Source organism: Erigeron canadensis, chromosome 6, assembly GCF_010389155.1.
Source record: "Erigeron canadensis isolate Cc75 chromosome 6, C_canadensis_v1, whole genome shotgun sequence".
Taxonomy (NCBI): Eukaryota; Viridiplantae; Streptophyta; class Magnoliopsida; order Asterales; family Asteraceae; genus Erigeron; species Erigeron canadensis.
In genome coordinates this window covers 36,265,862-36,285,283 of record NC_057766.1, presented here as the reverse complement: position 1 = coordinate 36,285,283, position 19,422 = coordinate 36,265,862, and the positions used below count along the sequence as shown (strand labels likewise).

The 19,422-nt window shown below is 33.8% G+C and overlaps 2 protein-coding genes across 4 annotated transcripts; one reads left to right on the top strand and one right to left on the bottom strand.

Annotated features, from left to right (window-relative positions):
* Nucleotides 1-4,595: 4,595 nt before the first annotated feature.
* On the bottom strand, nt 4,596-8,351 carry LOC122605713 (polyubiquitin-like). Of its 3 annotated transcripts, XM_043778672.1 has the most exons (7): nt 7,982-8,351; nt 7,570-7,654; nt 6,879-6,903; nt 6,190-6,376; nt 5,951-6,066; nt 5,799-5,864; nt 5,671-5,699 (listed from the first exon to the last, which is right to left on the bottom strand). In XM_043778672.1, the coding sequence occupies exons 1-5, from the start codon at nt 8,097-8,099 to the stop codon at nt 6,035-6,037; spliced, it is 447 nt and encodes a 148-aa protein (XP_043634607.1). In that variant the 5' UTR covers nt 8,100-8,351; the 3' UTR covers nt 5,671-5,699; nt 5,799-5,864; nt 5,951-6,034. The 3 variants fall into 3 exon arrangements, with proteins under 3 accessions (XP_043634604.1, XP_043634606.1, XP_043634607.1); XM_043778669.1 differs by lacking the exons at nt 7,570-7,654; nt 7,982-8,351 and adding an exon at nt 4,596-5,264 and having other exon boundaries at nt 5,556-5,699; nt 6,879-7,017; XM_043778671.1 differs by lacking the exons at nt 6,879-6,903; nt 7,570-7,654; nt 7,982-8,351 and adding an exon at nt 4,596-5,264 and having other exon boundaries at nt 5,556-5,699; nt 6,190-6,552.
* Nucleotides 8,352-13,753: 5,402 nt separating this feature from the next.
* LOC122605830 (D-lactate dehydrogenase [cytochrome], mitochondrial) lies at nt 13,754-19,032 on the top strand. Its single transcript, XM_043778787.1, has 17 exons — nt 13,754-14,055; nt 14,163-14,265; nt 15,114-15,214; nt 15,347-15,395; nt 15,533-15,625; nt 15,873-15,987; nt 16,190-16,250; nt 16,441-16,477; nt 16,550-16,611; nt 16,730-16,826; nt 16,893-16,967; nt 17,083-17,191; nt 17,704-17,813; nt 17,925-17,987; nt 18,099-18,178; nt 18,287-18,461; nt 18,615-19,032. Exons 1-17 carry the CDS (start codon nt 13,778-13,780, stop codon nt 18,732-18,734), a joined length of 1,728 nt encoding a protein of 575 aa, XP_043634722.1. The 5' UTR covers nt 13,754-13,777; the 3' UTR covers nt 18,735-19,032.
* Nucleotides 19,033-19,422: the final 390 nt, after the last annotated feature.

Genomic DNA, 19,422 nt, shown 5'->3' with positions numbered 1-19,422 from the left:
TTATATCAATCTCATTGGCATCTAGTGTAATTTTTATGGTAAAGTCAAGTTTTACATAGTCTCCATCTAGTGTAATTTTCGTGTTCTTTTTCTTTCTTCCAATCGCCCTTCTCCGGCCATTAGGGGTGAGTAAAACCAAACCATAAACCAGGAAAACCATAAAAACCGAATAAACCAAACCACAAAACCGGCCCGTAATAAAAAATCAATTTTATGGTTCTTGTATCTAGAAAAATTCATTTTAATGGTTTGGATCTTGTATAGAAAAATTCATTTTAATGCATATAAAAGCCCAAACAAAAAAAATTTGATCGTGTATAGATACCCACGACAATAAAAACAAGTGGATAATAGCAAGCAAAATAATATCTCGAACCATAAGAGGGTACCCTCTCAAAAGCTCGAGTTATAAAGGATGTCTTGAGATATGTAATGGCACCTGAACCTTGCTTAATCTGCCAAAATAACCTCGAGTAGTAGATATATGCTCGAGTAATAGATGATGCCTGAGTAATGACCTTATGCTTGCTCCAATAATCAATGATTCTCATCCTCATGCTTGGAGCTTAATTGAGAGACCGACTTTTTTAAAGTTAAACTTGATAATTCTTTTTATTATTATAATTTAAGCATTTGAATTTGTTATGGATCATTGAAATAGACTTTGAGTATTTTGATATTAATATTTGCATAGGTCCATATAGTTGAATATCTTGTTTTTTAGATTGGTTTGTTAAATAAATGATTGTTTTAGAAACCATGTAGTTTAAGATCTTGTTTTTTAGTTCTTGGTTGATCAAGTGTGTAACAAAAACTAAACTCCACTTATTTGAAACCAGAACCAATCAAAAAAATCAAAAACCAAACCGTTATAAACCAATCACAAATGGTTAAATTTTTGAAAACCTAACATGATGGTTTGATGTTTGTTTTAACTAAAAACCGCACCATACTAACCAGTAACCCTACCGGCCATGATGGTGTGGTTGTCTCCGGCGACGGTGTCCGCAACGTTATTTTTGTGTGTTTTAGAGCTTTTTTACAAAAACAAATGAGGCCTACACTTACGGACTTACCAACTCATAGGATATGTTTTGAAGGTTACTTTTTTAATGTCTATCAACTATTTTGCATTTTCCTTATATGAGTAATAAATTTAAAATAAAGTTATATTTGGCCGGTATCGTGATTAGATACAAAGTAGGAGACCTGTTGTGCGCTATACATATACGTATATACTTTCAATAAAAATTGCTACAAACCCTTACGAAAATTTTGAGTAACGGAGAACTCGTATTATAAAGTGGCGTGCCCGGTTTTCGGTTTCATATTCTGGTAACCCCATCTCTGTTTCTCTCGACTGTGTCTTTTTTTTATCTTCCTTTGACGAATCATCATGACTTAACACGATAGATCACTACAAATTATATTGCATTTGTTTACACTTTTAGGTGAGTGTGAACAAATTAAAAATTTTGTCACGCTTTTTAGTATGTAAAATATATTAAATTAAAAAGGTGTGGAAATTTCTCCGCACTAAAAAGTGTTTGAAATAAAAGATCACACTTTTTAGTGTGAATTTTCATAATAATTTTGTCACTAAATAATTATAAAAGTTCACACTAAAAAGTGTGAACTTTTATTCTACACACTTTTTAGTGTGTAGAAATTTTCATACACTTTTAATTCAATATATTTTTACACACTAAAAAGCGTGACAAAATTTTTAATTTGTTCACATTCACTTAAAAGTGTAAACAAATACAATATTGTTGGTAGTGGATAGAGACATGCGATTAACACAAGTATCATGGACTTGGCCGGGTTAAATATGGTTTTATTTTATTTTTTCTTAAGTTGACGATTATTTTTTTGAAACAAAAACCAAATTACCCCTATTTGATGGCTTTTGTTTGAGATTAAGTCGTGATTTAATCAAAAATATTTCACTAAAATTTTTTTTTTTCTTACTTAATAAATAAAAAACAACTTATGACCCGTCTTCCCTTTTTTATATAGATGCATGGCCTTTTATGATACTTGTATATTTTTGGGGGTACATGCAGGTGATCGACATTACATATAATTAAGTGTACGCACAGGAAATTAAACAGTAGTTGTGATGAGGAACAATATTGGTGTTTGCAATGATGATGATTCTAATTATTTTAGCCATCTACCGGATGAAATTGTTGTCATGATATTCAATAAGATAATTGACTTGAAAACCTTATGCCTTTGTAAACTCGTTTCTACACACTTCAATTCGATGGTTGATCAAGTCGACACCGTTTCTTTCGTTGCAGAGGAGCCCAGTTATGATTCAAACGACCCATCCTCTGATGATATAAAGCTTTTGCATTTTCTTCCTGATCTCTATGATCGCCTTCTTGGACATCCTGTTATGTATCGTGTTGCTGCATCATCTTTTAAATTGGAGGCTTTCGAGTCTGCAATGCAGTCTATGAGTAAGTTTACAAGGCTCAAGTCTCTATGTGTCGAGTTCCCATCTACCCGAAAACATGCTGATGGCCATGGTTCTGTTTTGTACACGTGGAAGGTTAAGGTTGGTAGGGCAATCAAATCGTTAGAATATCTGTCGCCCAATTCAGTTTGTGATATGAAAGGATTAATATCAAATTATTATGATAATGTAAATGGCCAGGAAGATGATAAAAGGAAATATCGCTTGGCTGTTGGTTGTTTCAAGGATGTGGCTGTGAGGTTTTCCATGTTGTTGGGTTTCACTATGAAGTTTCCGTTACTAGAAAAGGTTTTGATCAAGCAATTGGGTAAAAGGGGGTCAGTTTCTATTAGTGGTGAAAACATTGTTGAGACGAGGAACTGGCTGCATTCACCCTCCGAGAGTTTGGAACAGAAGCTATATGACAGCATGTATATTCCTGGTAGGACACGTCAGTTGTACGTACCCTTGTTGAAACTGCCCGTTTCAGGATACCTGATGAAAGGAGTAACACTAATTATGTTTCAGAGGAATGAGGATGAAGATGATGATGATGATGATACTACTTATATGAACTTTAATTTGAATGATTTTGAAGATAAAGCAGAGGCTGCATATGGTGAAGCCGTGATGGAGATGTTGAATATCTTTCATAGGGGCCAGGTAAAGTGGGAGTGATATATCTATACTCTAGCTTTAAATATATACCTAGTTTGCTGTTTACAACAGTTGAAAACATGTAGCTTTCTCTCTCCTCAAATCTCAACCAATCATTTTTTTCACACTCATGCATAAATCATTTATTCCTCCAATTTATTTAAAATCTTTTATCTCAAAAACCTCTAGAATTTAGAAAATGAAGATGTAAACCAATAAACAATGTTTTTTAATTTTCCATATAAAAATGAAAAACAATATTTTATTTTTTGAATTTTTTTTTAAAAAAATGATTTGATCGCATTTATAGTTTTCCATATTTTTTGGAAAAAAAAAAAATTGAAATACAAGGGTTTTTCACAGCTAGATACACCCTAACATTCCCTTCTCCCTGATGATTGAAAAAGACCTCATAATCCAAAATAATAAATCACACGAAACGGGTTATTATGAATAAGTCAAGTACAAACAAATCAATATTTTTTCGTGACTAAAACAAACCACAATGGTGATGGTGGTCGTTTTCAAGTTCAAGTATTTTCGCAGTTTGCTCAGTGTCACAATTCAAATTTGTATTTGGTTAGTTTGGACTTTGGAGGTCGGAGTGACACCTTAGTTTAATTGGATGTTCTTGTTATTGTGATCCGTTCACGGTGGATGGTCGTTATTGTACAATTAATAACCTCAATGCATGCACACACCCTAATATCCGGCCCTGGCAACAGGTCATGTATTTCGTAATTTTATATTGTATTTTTGAGACTTTGAGCAGCTTGCAACAGGATACTTGTTTATGTTTTGTATTTCGTAATTTAGCTCACATTATGTGAAGTCGTAAACTTAAATTATGTAGCAGCAGCTCAACTCGTGTATTGTGAGTCCAGCAGCAGCCCAGATCGATCAAACATAAGCCCATCAGTATAGTCTACAGGCCCATTAGTTCTGCAAATCGGGTCCAAAGTGTATAACCTGAGACCGGACCGATTTAAGCCAAGACCGACCGAACCGGACCGAGTGTGCATCGGGTTTGTTTTTTGGTCATTTCCGGTCTTCAGTCTTTACCGGTTTGGTCCGGGTTCAGGCTGATAGAATGTGTATTGTTTGATGGAATAACCAATAGCCATGAAAATGTTGAATCTTTAAACGGTAATTCAACACGGTCAATATAATTTGGTCATCAAGATTGCTACTTTTTGTACTTTGCAATAACATTGATGATTATATGCTCTAGTTTCTGTCTCTTAATTGTTTAAACAGAAGAATTATGTAAGATCTTTGTTTTGACTAATATGTAGGTGATCACAAAAGAGTCTATTGGCTGTACAGGTGTGGCATGTTCTCTATATTCTAGGACATCAACAAAGTTTTTTAGCGAATTATTTGTGTAGGCAGAAGACCTGCATAAAGTAATGGACTAAACATCAATAACATTCTGCAAGATGCTTAAGATGAAACTAGAACAACCACACACAAATTCAAATAGTTCAAAATTCTATATATGGTTTCAGACTGCAAAAAGCACCAGGTTGACATATGGTACCAAGACAAACATGACATATACGGTGTGTTCATTCTAACCACCACGGGGAAAAAGGAGACTCACGGTAGACTCTTTCCCTATTTTATAGCTGGCAAGAGTTCCCTCATTACCAAGTACTTGTCCACTGAAATACAATGTTTGTATGGTGGGGGAAATCTTTTCCTTGGCCTCAATCTTGGCTTTGACACTGTAGATCTTGTCTGAACTCTTGACTTCCAAAGTGATAGTTTTACCGGTTAAAGTTTGAATGAAGATCAGATAAGGACCTTGAGTTGGTATGTAATCCTTCTGAGTGAGGAAAGGCTTAATGTAATCCTTAAATGTCAGACTTGGGAATTGTAACATGTGCTTCAGACGGCTAATGCAAACATGGAAATTGAGGGTCGAATCCTCCTCAATTTTGTAGTATGCCAAGGTGCGGCCATCTTCAAGCTGCTTTCCTGCTAATGTGAGACTTTGCTGGTCCGCGGGGGTCCCTAACTTGTCCCGGATCTTGTTTTTGACATCGTATATCCTATCTGAACTTTCCACATCCAAAGTGATGGTCTCACCTCTAACAGTCTTGATGAAGATTTCATAACTATCACGAGATGGTGTGCCCCCCTGCGTCATGCGGATCGTTATGTCATTTAATATAAACAAGAAAAATAATGAAAACTCTACAAGTGTTTCAACGATGGCATTTGGCAGTAACTTTGAGAATTTTGAATACCAATCTAGCCTGAATACTAGAATATTTGACGGACAAGGTGGTTGACACAAGTAAGAGGATAACCAAACACCATATTTTATCTCCACAAAAAAAAAAAAAATCTTGAAATTTAATACTTACTGGACTTTTGAAGAACAACAATAGAACACATACATTATAAAAAAAAATGCAACATTACTTACCTCCCATGCCTGTGATGGCAAACTTGTAATCCCTGATTGACTTAAATCAGCACATGCATTCTTGAAATTGTCTGAAATCAGAACCATATGTGGCTTTTTGGCACATTTAATAGTATGATCAGCTGCCAAAGGGTCCTTTTTTCCCTGTCATTAATGAATTTGATCAAAAATAAAGCCTTGTTAAAGACACTAATAAGAAAAAACAAAACAAAAAAAAAGGTTATTGGGGCAAGTGACCATTACCAAATTGTAGATAGATTTGATTCCAGAAAGATAAGTGGGACATATGACTGACAGAGAAACACAAGACTGCAAAAACAGACCAAGGATCAACAGCCTGATGTCTAGCAAATTATGATTATAATACAATCAAACGACCATTCCATCACCACTACCTGAGAAAATGATTTAGCCACTGTCCTAGAATAAATAAATGGCCCTCTGTTGCAACAACAAGGATACAATGATTTAGGAGCTTATCATTTTGGCCTCCATTTGGGGAAGGAAAGGTCTGGTCATGATAAAGTTAGGCATTGTTATGTGCAAAATGAGCAAAGACTAAAACAAAGTAAAAATATGTACGACCAACAAATAAGGGTATTGTCCAACAACAAACTCAAACCGAGCTGCATACCTTCAAAGCTTAATTTACGAAGTCCTTCAGCAATTGCAACATCAGGAAATTCAACATCAGTAAACTCCAGATTATGAAGCCAAGCGAGAAAATGTTCCACGTTACATATCCAACCATGTGGAAATTTTTTGATCATGGGACGATTGAGTTCCATCAGAGTCAATTGAATATCGGGACCAGCTGCGTTCTGCATATGAAGAGGAAAAGAAGGACAATTACTAGCAAAACTTCTTTGCACTAACTAAAGAATTTACTCACAGGAGCTAAAATACGCATGCAGAGTATTACGGCACATAAATAACCAAGAATAAGCATTATCTAGTAAATCCAATACCCGACATGGACACTCTGGGTGTATTTCTTCTAGCAATAAAAAAAGGGTTCATGAGCATTTTTAATAACAAATATATCTACAATGTCAAGTCTACATCGTTACTTATGACTTTATCAAATCCACTTTTATGGCACGTAGAACCCCATATGGCCATATCAATTAGGGAACTAATCTTTGATGACTACAAATGAATCAGAAAAATCTTAGGTCAAGACTGAAGGTTAGTAGTCACAATACATAACTTCAACTATGAGGTCCAAAGCATCAAAAACGGAATTACATATCAATAGAATTGGGTCCGAAATGGGGATTAAAGTATTCAAAAGAAGATTTTACATGAGCAGTAAATGCTTACCGTAGCTTCATTACCACAGAATGACCTGCGTTATCAAATCCAAATTAAAGAGAAATATCAGTAGTCAACCGAATATGTAACACATATTTGCTTACGGTTAGTTAAAGAGAAATATCAGATTGTATTTAAGAGGAATATCAGTACTCTCTAAAAAAAGCGAATATGTAACACATCATTGAACCAAATGTGTTCAATGATGCAATTACACCAGTATAATATTTGTCGATATTTCTATACGTGCTATGTACATGAATCTTTCCCAATCCCCAAATATTATAATATATCACTACCACTCAACACAAACAGTATATAACGTTAATTTATAGTCTCTATTCGTTGTTGTTGCAAAAAATGGAAAACTCGGCTGATTAATCACTGGTTAATTGAAAATCGGTGACCAATGTGATTCATGATCGGTCTTTTGACTGAGTCAATGGCAGTCAAAACTACAAACTTCATGATTAGTCGATTAGATACAGGAAGAATATAGGGTTATATCAAAATTCAAGAAGTATATAGCAAATTCTTTAATTAGTTGAAAACCCTACATAGGCCAGAACTAAAAAAAACGGTGATATCGATTTCGTTTCTTGTGAATTTCTACGAATGTAAAATCATATACAGTTCAAATAACACCAGTTCATACGAATATACGATATTTATATATGATAGTATGAGAATAACGGAGTACCGGACGATATAATCGCTCAGAATGTTGTGCCAAGAACTGACGAGCGCCTTCGAACATTCGACCACCACCACAAGAGTCTTCAAATCTTCCATTTTTATTTTAAATTGACACACAATGATATATTAAAAATCAGAAATTAGAATGCTTTCCCTTTTTTTGTAATGAAGTTTTGATTTCTTGATTTTAAGAAAAATGGTGATTTAAAGAAGTGTTAGTTTGTTGATCATACATATATTGTAAGCGGGAAATATAAACTGTAAGTTTGTTTGAGCTGACAGCTCCCCATTCTTAAATTTACCAATTACCCCCTTATACTATCACCACTCAACTAAATTAATCCAACAATTTAAATAAATTAATTTAACAAAATAGGAGGAAAAGGGAAACGACGTCGTCGTAGAAACCGTAATACCTGGGAGTGAAAAGAATTTACTTTTTATCATGAGTAACATCCTTCGGTAACACATTCTGTATTTTGTAGCAATACTGAAACGACATCGTTTCGGATTTGCCGCAGGCACTTTTTTCATGATGGCTTGGAATAAGATATTAGACAATGAGCAATATAACTCTTAGCCGGGCGGGGGTATCCATGTTGATCGCCGCCACGTACCATTGCTGAAAGTGAAGCTTCGATGTGTGAGGGAGGTGGAAATATGTCTAAACCCTAGTGGGTGAAGAAAGAAATTTTGACTGTGGTGGGATTCAATTTGTACTCTGTTTTCCTCTTCTTGTTTAATTGTGTTGTGATTTTGTTAAAAATTTTAACTGTGAATCGCCGCAAGGAAGAAAGAAAATGACGGGTTTTTTATTCTTTTTGTTGTTCCATGGAGAAATGTGCAAAAGTGGGTGAAGGAAACAATTTAACCTTTATCTGCAAATTCTTTACTATCAATATATTAGGCTGTGTTCTCGAGTTTATATTAGGTTGTATTCTCGAGTTTATATGTAAAAGAAGGGAAAAGAAGACAAGGGGGATGAATGGATGAGAAGGAGTGGAGTTTCCTTCCTTTCAAATCATCCAAAAAGTGAGAGGAAAATATCTCTAATAAATTCTATAAAATTCTCCTTCCAAATCTTTTCCCTTCTTTTCACTTCTTCCCTTAAATAAAACTCAAGAACCCAAAAATTTTTAAAATTCTTTACAATCTTTTCCTTTCCTTTTAAAACAAAACTCAAGAACATACCCTTAGTGCTTGTTATTTGTTTTATTAAAACTTGTTTAAGAAATAATTTATATAAATATAAAACTAAATAAAACATTAAAAAGTGAATCCCAAGAATCCAAAAGCAATGAAATGATGAAAACTGATGTGTCATTGAGGTGACATTCTGAATGGTTCTGTATCTCTTAACCATATCTGATGCTCTAATTTTATTTATTTAGGGATTATATAAAGGGGAGACTATAATAATAATAATTTAGTAAAAGTTTGATTTAAGGTCCATCCATCAGTCAAAGGAAAATCGTATTACTTTATATACAATTAAATAAATTAGTTTTCCTTTTTATAAAATGTTAAAATCTTAATCTATATGTATTTGTTTTTTTTTTTAAATAAAATCTAGAAGGGTACTCGCGTGATACATCGGTGTAATCGTGGCGGTAAAGGGTCGTGGTGGCGATGCAATGGCGACGACGGAGGTGGCGGCGCTGACGGAGACGGTGGCGGTCGACAATGATGGACGGTGGTGGTGGTGTTGTGTGTGTATGTCTGAGAATGAGAGACGTGATTATTGCTTTTTTTATATTAAGGGTGATTAGAGGTATCTTGTAAATATTTAAAACGTGCTTAATTTTCTTAAAATGTTGGGTGAGTTTGTTTTGATAAAGAATATATAAATGTAAAAATGCAAAACAAAAAAAAAAGGCTAAAAACGTACTCCTCTATCTAGTTTATTTGTATCTCTATAACAACGATTATACTCAATTCCCGCATAAATGGAACATGTAAGATTTAGACAATTTTATTTATATTCAAAAATAGAGTGGTTGCTTCTATAATGCCACCCGCCAAAAGATGAAAGAAGCAATAAATATGTATGATAAATAACCAAATTTGTTAGCCGAATATCACTTTAATACGATTAGCTTATTTGTTTCTCTCTATTTTTCCCAACGGTGATAGTTGGCTTTAGTGGTTACTCATGTTAGACGGTTCATGTATGTGTCTACATTATTAATATTTTTCAATTGGTTATTATAAATTATAGTAGAAAACCAAAAAATGGAAGAACTAAGCAAAAGACTTTAACAAAACTACCACCAAATGAAAGAAACAAATGCTTAAACATATGAAGTATCTAAATCAATATAATTTTAAAAATTTGCCAATGAAATGATCAAATCTAGATTTATCTAAATTTAAAATATTGGAAAAAATAAAATCTTTAGATATTATTTAGACAAATGAAAAAAAAAAAAACAATGATACGTGATATATAAAGAGATAAGTACAATACAACAACGATATAACCCAATCCTTGCCTTAAAATTAAGATGCTTAAAAGTCACATAAAACATTGAATTGAGAACAAGTCAATAGAAAATCAATTTCAAACATATTTATATTTTAGGTTGCAAACTTATGATGAACTGTTGGAAACCCATAACCTAACTCAACTTGAGCACTCTGAAAGATATGAAGTAAAGCAAGCACTTTACTCAATCATCCTCTCTAAAACCAAAGATGTGAATTAAAGATCCAAATTCAAATGGGCACTTCAAGATGATGAAAACTCAGCATTTTCCGTAGGTTTGTCAATAGTTTAGTAGCCAAATGCGTCTCAATGTCCTAAACATAAAGGGTGAATGGTGCAGTGATCCTAATAGGATAAAAACTGAAGTATTCAATTTTTTTAGTTATTAGTTAAATTTTCATAGCTCTAGCAACAAAGACCGACCTTCATCTGCAATTGATGCAAATCTCCCCGTGAATCTATTTTCTTTAGAAGAAATCAAAAGATCTAAACGAATGGATACATCTTCACATTTTTAAACAAATTTTCGGAAAATTTAAAATTTGATATTCTCAACATGTTAGACTTCTTTGACATGTGCGTTATTAGTGAACGATGTGGTTTTTTACATAATTAATTTTTTTCGTGTGTATTACTTTATATACGATTAAATAAATTAGTTTTCGTTTTTATAGAATGTTAAAATGTTAATCTATATGTATTTGTTTTTTTTTAAATAAAATCTAGAAAAGTACCCGCGTGATACATCGGTGTAATCGTGGCGGTAACGGGTCGTGGTGGCGATGCAATGGCGACGGCGGAGGTGACGGCCCTGACAGAGACAGTGGCGGTCGACGATGATGGACGGTGGTGGTGGTGGTGGTGGTATTGTGTGTGTATGTCTAAGAATGAGAGACGTGATTATGTGGTTTTTTTTAAGTTAAGGGTGATTAGAGGTATCTTGTATATATTTAAAACGTGTTAAATTTTCTTAAAATGTTAGAGTGAGTTTGTTTTGATAAAGAGTATAGAAATATAAAAATGCAAAACCAAAAAAAAGAGGCTAAAACCATACTCCTTTATCTAGTTTATTTGTATCTTTATAACAACGGTTATACTCAACTTCCGCATAAATAGAACATGTAAGATTTAGACACTTTTGTTTATATTCAAAAGTAGAATGGTTGCTTCTATAATGTCACCCGCCAAAATATGAAAGAAGCAATAAATATGTATCATAAATAACCAAATTTGTTAGCCGAATATCACTTTAATACGATTAGCTTATTTGTTTCTCTCTATTTTTCCCAACGGTGATAGTTGGCTTTAGTGGTTACTCATGTTAGACGGTTCATGTATGTGTCTACATTATTAATATTTTTCAATTGGTTATTATAAATTATAGTAGAAAACCAAAAAATGGAAGAACTAAGCCAAAAACTTTAACAAAACTACCACCAGATCAAAAAAAACAAATGCTTAAACATATGAACTATGAAGTATCTAAATCAATATAATTTAAAATTTTGCCAATGATAATATATGATCAAATCTAGAATTATCTAAATTTAAAATATTGAAAAAAATAAAATATTTAGATATTATTTAGACAAATGAAAAAGAAACATGGTACATGATATATAAAGAGATTAAGTACAATACAGCAACGATATAACCCAGTTCTTGACTTAAAATTAGGGATTTGCTAACTAGTGTCTCTAGTGTACTAGTTAAGAAACATTTAATGAACCTGTTATTTCCTTATTAATCAAAAATTGTATTTAATGTGTATTAATTCAACTTAGTAATTTCTATTTTTAAATCAATAACTGATACATATTTTCATATTTTAAGAAATTTTGACTTCATTAAATGCTTTATAACTAGTGTACACTAGGGGTACTATTTAGCAAATAACTTTATGTTGGGATAGGTTACAAACTTATGATGAACTGTTGGAAACCCGGAACCTAGCACTCGGAAAGATATGAACTAAAGCAAGCACTTTACTCAATCATCCTCTTTATAACCAAATACGTGAATTAAAGATCCAAATTCAAATGGACACTTCAAAAACTCAACATTTTCCATAGGTTTGGCAATAGCTTAGTAGCCAAAATGCGTCTCAATGTCCTAAACATAAAGGGTGAATGGTGTAGTAATCCCAATAGGATCAAAACTGAAGTTTCCCATTTTTTAGTCATGAATTAAATTTTCAGAACTCATGCAACAAAGACCGACTTTCATCCGCAATTGATGCAAATCTCCTTGCGAATCCATTTTCTCTAGAAGAAATCAAAAAATGTGGTATTGGGAATTTGGTAATGATAAGGCGCTTGGCCCGCATGGATACGTCTTCACATTTTAAAGTAATTTTTGAATTGTTTAAAATTTGATAAATTCTCAACATCATGTTAGACTTATTTAACATATGCGTTATTAGTGAAGGTTGTGGATCATGTTTTATCACCATCATACCAAAGTCAACCAATCCAAAAGGTCTAAACGATATTACATTAATCGGATGCATCCGTAAACTGTAAATTCATATCCAAAGGTACTAGCAAACATGCTAAAACGAATCCCATCAACTCAATCAACTCTCCTTTCCAACCGATACATCGTTGACTGCCCGCTCATGATCGTTTAAGGTTGATTTTGAAAAAGCCTTGTGACTTCATCTCATGGTCATTCACATTTTTGGTCTGGGTTTCCTCAAAAGTGGATTTTGTGGATACATGTAAAAAACATCACCTTTTTGGGATCTAATTATTTCAAAAGAATGAATAGTCTCGTAAGAACGTATTTGTGTCTCCATATTCTTTTTAAACACTTTTGATCGAGTAGAGTTTACTTATATCCAAAAACCTATGACCTTAATAGTATACGGAGTATTATTTTGAAAACTAGTATAAGATCGTAGCTGAAATTAGTTTTGCATAGTGTGTTGTGCACGATTTTGGAACTTTGCATCAAATATCTATAACCCATTATAAAACAAATGACCCCTCTCATCTTTTCAACTTTTTTCTTTTGAAATATCTAAAATACTTTTAATTTTCAACCATTGTCAACTCACACAATAAATCTATCAACAATATCCCTAAAATATTTCCAACCTTATTCATCCCAACTATCTCTACTTTAAATTAAATGTTTTTACATAATATTTCTATAATACTCTTATTAAATTATTTATAAAAGATACATCTTCTTAACCGTAAAATTACTTTTAAAATAATAACCATATCGTTACCGTATCAATTACCATTACCGTCGCTGTATTGTGGAGGTACTCATCTCATTATAATTTATACAAATACTTAGGCTATCTCCAATGTTAAGGACGCCCTTAGACGTCCTTGAGCTGCCACATCATATCTTTATAAATTCTTATACATCTTAATAAATTCTTCAAATTCTATAATTTTATCTCCAAACCATACAAACATCCTTACATATCCTTTATCTCAAATAAAAATATATTAACTAAGGACATGCCTTTAGACAAGAGCATCCTTTAAAAAATCCTTAATTATAAACAAGTTTCAACTGTAAAGGATATCTAAGGGAGTTTAAAAGCGCTAAAGGACCCATCGAAGATACCGTTAGATGGCCTGGAATCCAATCTTTGACTCAGATAATCACAACACCCACGTGTCAAAATAAAGTCAAAGAATTTAAGACGCAATCAAATATTTAATACAGAAACAATTTCATTCCATTATCCAGAAAAAGAAAAAGATCAATGGCATTCTCAAGCTGGGTTTCTCGTTTCCGGCCATCTACAAAACCCGTAAAAGTGATCCAAAAATCATTGCTTTATTCGAAATACTCAACACCCGTATCACAATCTCAATCAAGAATCCTTGAAAACACCATTTTAGTCAACAATAATAACCAATCATCATCATTTAAGCCTTCATCTTACTTGCTTCCCATTATTCTTGCCATTTCTGGTGGCTCTTTTGCATTTCAGTCACTAAAAAACCCATCTTTATGTGATGCCCCTAATCTTCAAGAAAGGTACTTTCTTGTTTATTTGTTGATTTTATGATTTGGGTTTTGCTTGTTTTTTTTTGGTTATCTGAATTTGGTTTGTTGAAATCTTAATTTTTTTCATTTTTTTTCAGAGGTGTGAAAATTGGGGGGGAAGATAGTACTGAACATGTTGTAAAGGGGACTTATAAGCCTGTTCCACCTGAGCTCATCACTGAACTCAAGGCCATATGTCAAGTAATATTCTTATGTTATACATATATATTGTACTATGTATATGTGTTACAAGTTTGAATTTTTGCAAAGAGTTAAGTACTTGAAAATGTATTTAGCCCGAAATCTATAGTATGATCTACTTTGTTACACAACATTCAACTATTGCTATTGTTTGTATTCATCCAAATATGCATCGCATTCATATAAACTGACACATCTCATACATGTCATCAGTTTATAAGTTTTTAATAGGCCATATACTTACAATTTCAATATTAAAAAGTTAGATACTTACTATAGACTCATTTAAAGTTTGATACATACATAGTTGGATACATTGTCATGCACTCACCTTATTTCAAGCCCTTGTTACCGTTTATGGAATTTTTATTTATATAATGTTCATACAAGATTTTCATTTAGTTGGTGGTGTTTATGGGACTGGTTGACATTTTGTTGTTGCAAACTAACAATTTATCCTGTACAAACGCCAAAAAATTTGCACACAAACGATGATGGAACTTGAAAAAATTGGCGAAATATACAATGCAACAACCCAGAGGCTTTGACTCTGTTTTTGGGGACAAGGTCAATCACTAGTTTTTATATAAATTGGCAATAAAAAGTTCATAAACTTTGTGAAAAATCTGAGCAGGTCATATTGTGTTTGAAGTTTAAAAGGGAAGTTTGGCCTTTCGTATCAAACATTGGTGCCTCTGTTATGTTGTTAATCAAGTTACGTGTTTTTATTTTGTGTGCGTGGATATTTTTCCGTGAGTTTCTTGACAGATATTAAGTTAAGTTCCTATGACTTGTAAAAATTAGGATTTCTGACAATCTGAAATGGGGTGTTTATGCTCATATTACAGAATAATATGACACTTGATTATGATGAGAGATATTTCCATGGGAAACCACAGTACAGCTTTCACAAGGCAGTCAATATACCTGATGTTGTGGTGTTTCCAAGGTATTACTTAAAAGATGTAAAATTTTAATATCAAGATGAGTGTGATGTTCTTGAATTACCTCTCTTTATGTAGAGATTGTTAAATAGTCAAATTTTCATTCTGTCACATACGAAACTTCTCTATGAGTGCAGGTCTGAAGATGACGTGTCAAAGATTGTCCGATCTTGCAACAAGCATAAGGTTCGCCCCCCTTCTGTTGATTTATGAATGGACACTTATGAAGTTTAAGCTACATGTATTAATTTGCACTAATGACATAATTAAAAGATATTTTTGAATTGTACCCTGCTAAGACCTATTTCATCTTCCATGTTCAGGTCCCTATAGTACCATACGGTGGAGCTACATCAATTGAGGGTCACACTTTATCTCCTAATGGAGGAGTTTGCATTGACATGACCCTAATGAAAGTATGAAACACCCTTTCCTGTTCAAAGCTTATGGTACTTGACCAACCTTGTTTCATTGTTGGTTAATTTTGTACGTATGGTCGTATACATAATATCAAATTGTGTCACATGCATATAATAGCCTTGTTCTTGGTCCCTGTGTGTAGTCTTTATCGAGTTCCATGGCTAATTTATTTCCCAGTTTTTTAATCATGTATTAAAGGCCTTTTTGGTCCATATTCTTACCGGATTAACTTTACACTTATAGAATGTTAAAGCATTGCATGTTAAGGACATGGATGTGGTCGTTGAGCCTGGGATTGGATGGATGGAACTTAATGAATACTTAGCACCTTATGGTCTATTCTTTCCTCTTGACCCTGGTTAGTTTCGGTCTACATGCAATCCGGTCTTTGGGTGGTTGTTTAATGAATTTAGTTGCATGATTGCATATATGTTTTTCCTCATGTTGATCTATGTATCTTTATCGCAATTTATTTATGTATACTCCATTACTCCATCATTCGTGTTTGCTTCTTTTCTTTAGTACTTGGTGATTGAGGTGTATACGTTTGTATTGGCTAGGGCCTGGAGCAACCATCGGTGGGATGTGCGGGACACGTTGTTCTGGTTCTCTAGCTGTTAGGTATACACTTTGTCTTGTTAACATTTCTTCTGTTTCAGTGTTGCATTTATCCTAAAACATTTAAACAACAAAGGTCATTGCATCTAGTTAAACAGTCTTAGTGGTTGAAAACTTGAAATGACAAACCTAGACCAATGATATATGGTTGCTTTTAAGTAATTGAGTGTGTACTTATGCTTTTAGTATGTAGGTACGGAACTATGCGTGACAACGTTATCAGTCTCAAGGTCCGTTTTTTTAATACAGTTTCTTTTAGTGAATTAATTTTCACATCATGTCTTGAGTTTCTTCCTTTTCAGGCTGTCTTAGCAGATGGAGAGGTTGTCAAGACAGCATCTCGTGCTCGAAAAAGCGCTGCTGGGTAAGTTCTAATTTCCATTAATGGTGCTTTTTTGTAACAAAAAGATGTATGCATTTTGATTTGTAACCGAAAGGATACAGTTGGTTCTTTATTCATTTGTGAAGGTTACATGTTGCAGGTATGATCTTACTCGGCTGATGATTGGCAGTGAAGGCACCTTGGGTGTTATAACAGAAGTAACACTGCGCCTTCAAAAAATTCCGGAACATTCCATTGTAAGTTCATTTTCGTGAAACTTCTTATCGGTTAAGTTACACTATTGACCCATGATTTTTCTGCAGGTTGCAATGTGCAATTTTCCTACCATCAAAGATGCAGCTGATGTTGCGATAGCGACCATGTTGTCTGGCATACAAGTAGGCCTTTTCTGCTATATTAGAACTTCTAACGTCTTAGTTTGCTACAAATTATTGTTCGGATTTTATAAAGTCAATGCAGTAGAATACTTTGAAACCAAATGAATCAGTGTAGGTGTCAAGGGTGGAGCTTTTAGACGAGGTTCAAGTGAAGGCTATTAATCTTGCCAACGGAAAACACTTGCCTGAAGTTCCAACGTTGATGTTTGAGTTAATCGGTACAGGTAATTGATTCTTGTTCTTGTTCTTTGTATTTGCAGATATCTTAGATAGAACTGCCTATGGTGTAATTCTGGTTCAACCTAAATTCTAAGTGCTATAGTGCACAGTTGATGAATTATGTGGCTTCAATGTTCACCATTTTTATAAAAAATTGCGCTGATGTAATAAAAGCTCAGTAATATTGCCAGAAGTGTTAACTAGCTCATCGAAAAAGAGGGCTTTACTTCAGACTCAGACATGCACATTTATTGCATGTTACAACATTTAGATCATCATATTGAAAAGTATGCAATGAAGAATACAATTTTATTTTTGAGGTTGATACCCCCAACTTTTTTGTGATATCAGACGATGATGATAGATCATATGACAACAACACTCTATATTACAGCAATTTAAGGGGAGGACTAGTTATGCTTGTTCTTAAAACATCTTACATTGATATAGAAATGAGGGTGGTTGGTACCTCATTTTCATATAATATATTTGTCTCAGAATGTATTATATCTTACAGAAGCATATACACGTGAGCAGACGCTTATTGTTCAGCAGATTGCATCAGAGCATAGTGGCTCGGATTTTGTTTTTGCAGAAGACCCGGAAGCTAAAAAGGAACTTTGGAAGGTCTTTGATATAAATTCGTTAAATTGTATCTGTATTATACTGTTTTATAATCTTATTGGGATTTATTTTCAGCATCTTTGTTTATCTTCTTGTGCTTTCTTGCCTTTCTAGATTAGGAAAGAAGCTCTTTATGCCTGTTTAGCATTGGCACCTGGGCATGAAGCAATGACAACAGTTAGTCTATAACTTCATTCTTTTTTATTTCTTGTGACAAAAGTTTCTTGATCTTTTTGTTCCTTTTGGGGTCAGTAGTCTAATTGCAGATATTTATGCATACATTTCCAGGATGTATGTGTTCCTTTGTCACATCTGGCTGACCTAATATCTAAATCTAAAGCAGAAATAGACGCTTCACCACTATTGTGGTAGGTGGTATCCAGTATTGGCATATCCTAAATATTACTCATATTTTAAGTTGGAAAAGCATCTCATTGGTACGCAAAGTCAAAGTCTGACCTATTTGTGTTAAACAGCACGGTGATTGCTCATGCTGGTGATGGTAACTTTCACACAGTGATTTTGTTTGATCCAACAGAAGAGGAACAACGTAAGGAAGCTGAAAGATTAAACAATTTTATGGTCAATTCTGCCTTATCAATGGAAGGTACATGTACTGGTGAACATGGCGTGGGTACTGGGAAACTGAAGGTAATCATTTACTTGAAAAGATTTGCATTAAGTTAATCGAACTCCCTGAGTTTCACATGTCATAAAGTCATGTTTATTTGTAGATGGATCCCTGGTGCACCCAGGCTCCATGACTTGTACGGTGATTTGATTAGACTGTGATTACATTTGCAGTACCTTGAAAAAGAACTTGGAGCTGAGAATTTGAGGACGATGAAAAAGATAAAGGCTGCTCTGGATCCCAACGGTATCATGAATCCTGGAAAGCTTATTCCACCTCATATTTGCCTGTAAAAACTCTCTAAATGTTACCAAGTACCTGTTGATTTTCAAAGGAGTTTTTTAGGGATAGAAGAAAGAGCCAAGGGCAGTATTGTCATTCACCTGATCACTTTCTTTTTACAAAGTCATCCCTGTTAATAGATCGTTATGGACATAATTTACGCGTCGTTATATTATATATGGCTTTCAAGTGTTGCGGTGGGCATACCAGCCCTCTATCTTCACATGCTATGTTGTAACAAAGAAACTAGAGGTGCCCTTTGGCCCATGTACTTTATATATCATCAGTGGAATAAATGTTGCTTTACAATTTGATATGTCTCAAATAGAAATCATTGTTGTCACTTTTTTTATGGAAAGAGTGCTGATTAAACTATTATACTTGCATTTTATATCACCTTTTATATCATTTGTCAAAATATAAATTACTTGGACCAGATGCTCTAATCTTGAAAAGAGAAAGGTTTGACCTGCTAAACTTCAATGTTTCCATATAGTCAAGTCAGAAAGCTAAACAGAATTAAAGTGGCCGTTCTTATTTGGATCCTGTTGACATTATTCAGTCTCGGTGCAAAAGTCTTTCAGGCTCTTCACCTTCTTATGGTGATCGGTAGGCTTCCTCATCGCTCGAACATCTCTCTACTAGTCTACTCAAAACCTGGGATGCCGCTTCTGACCCATCTTGGTTTAGTTTTATCTA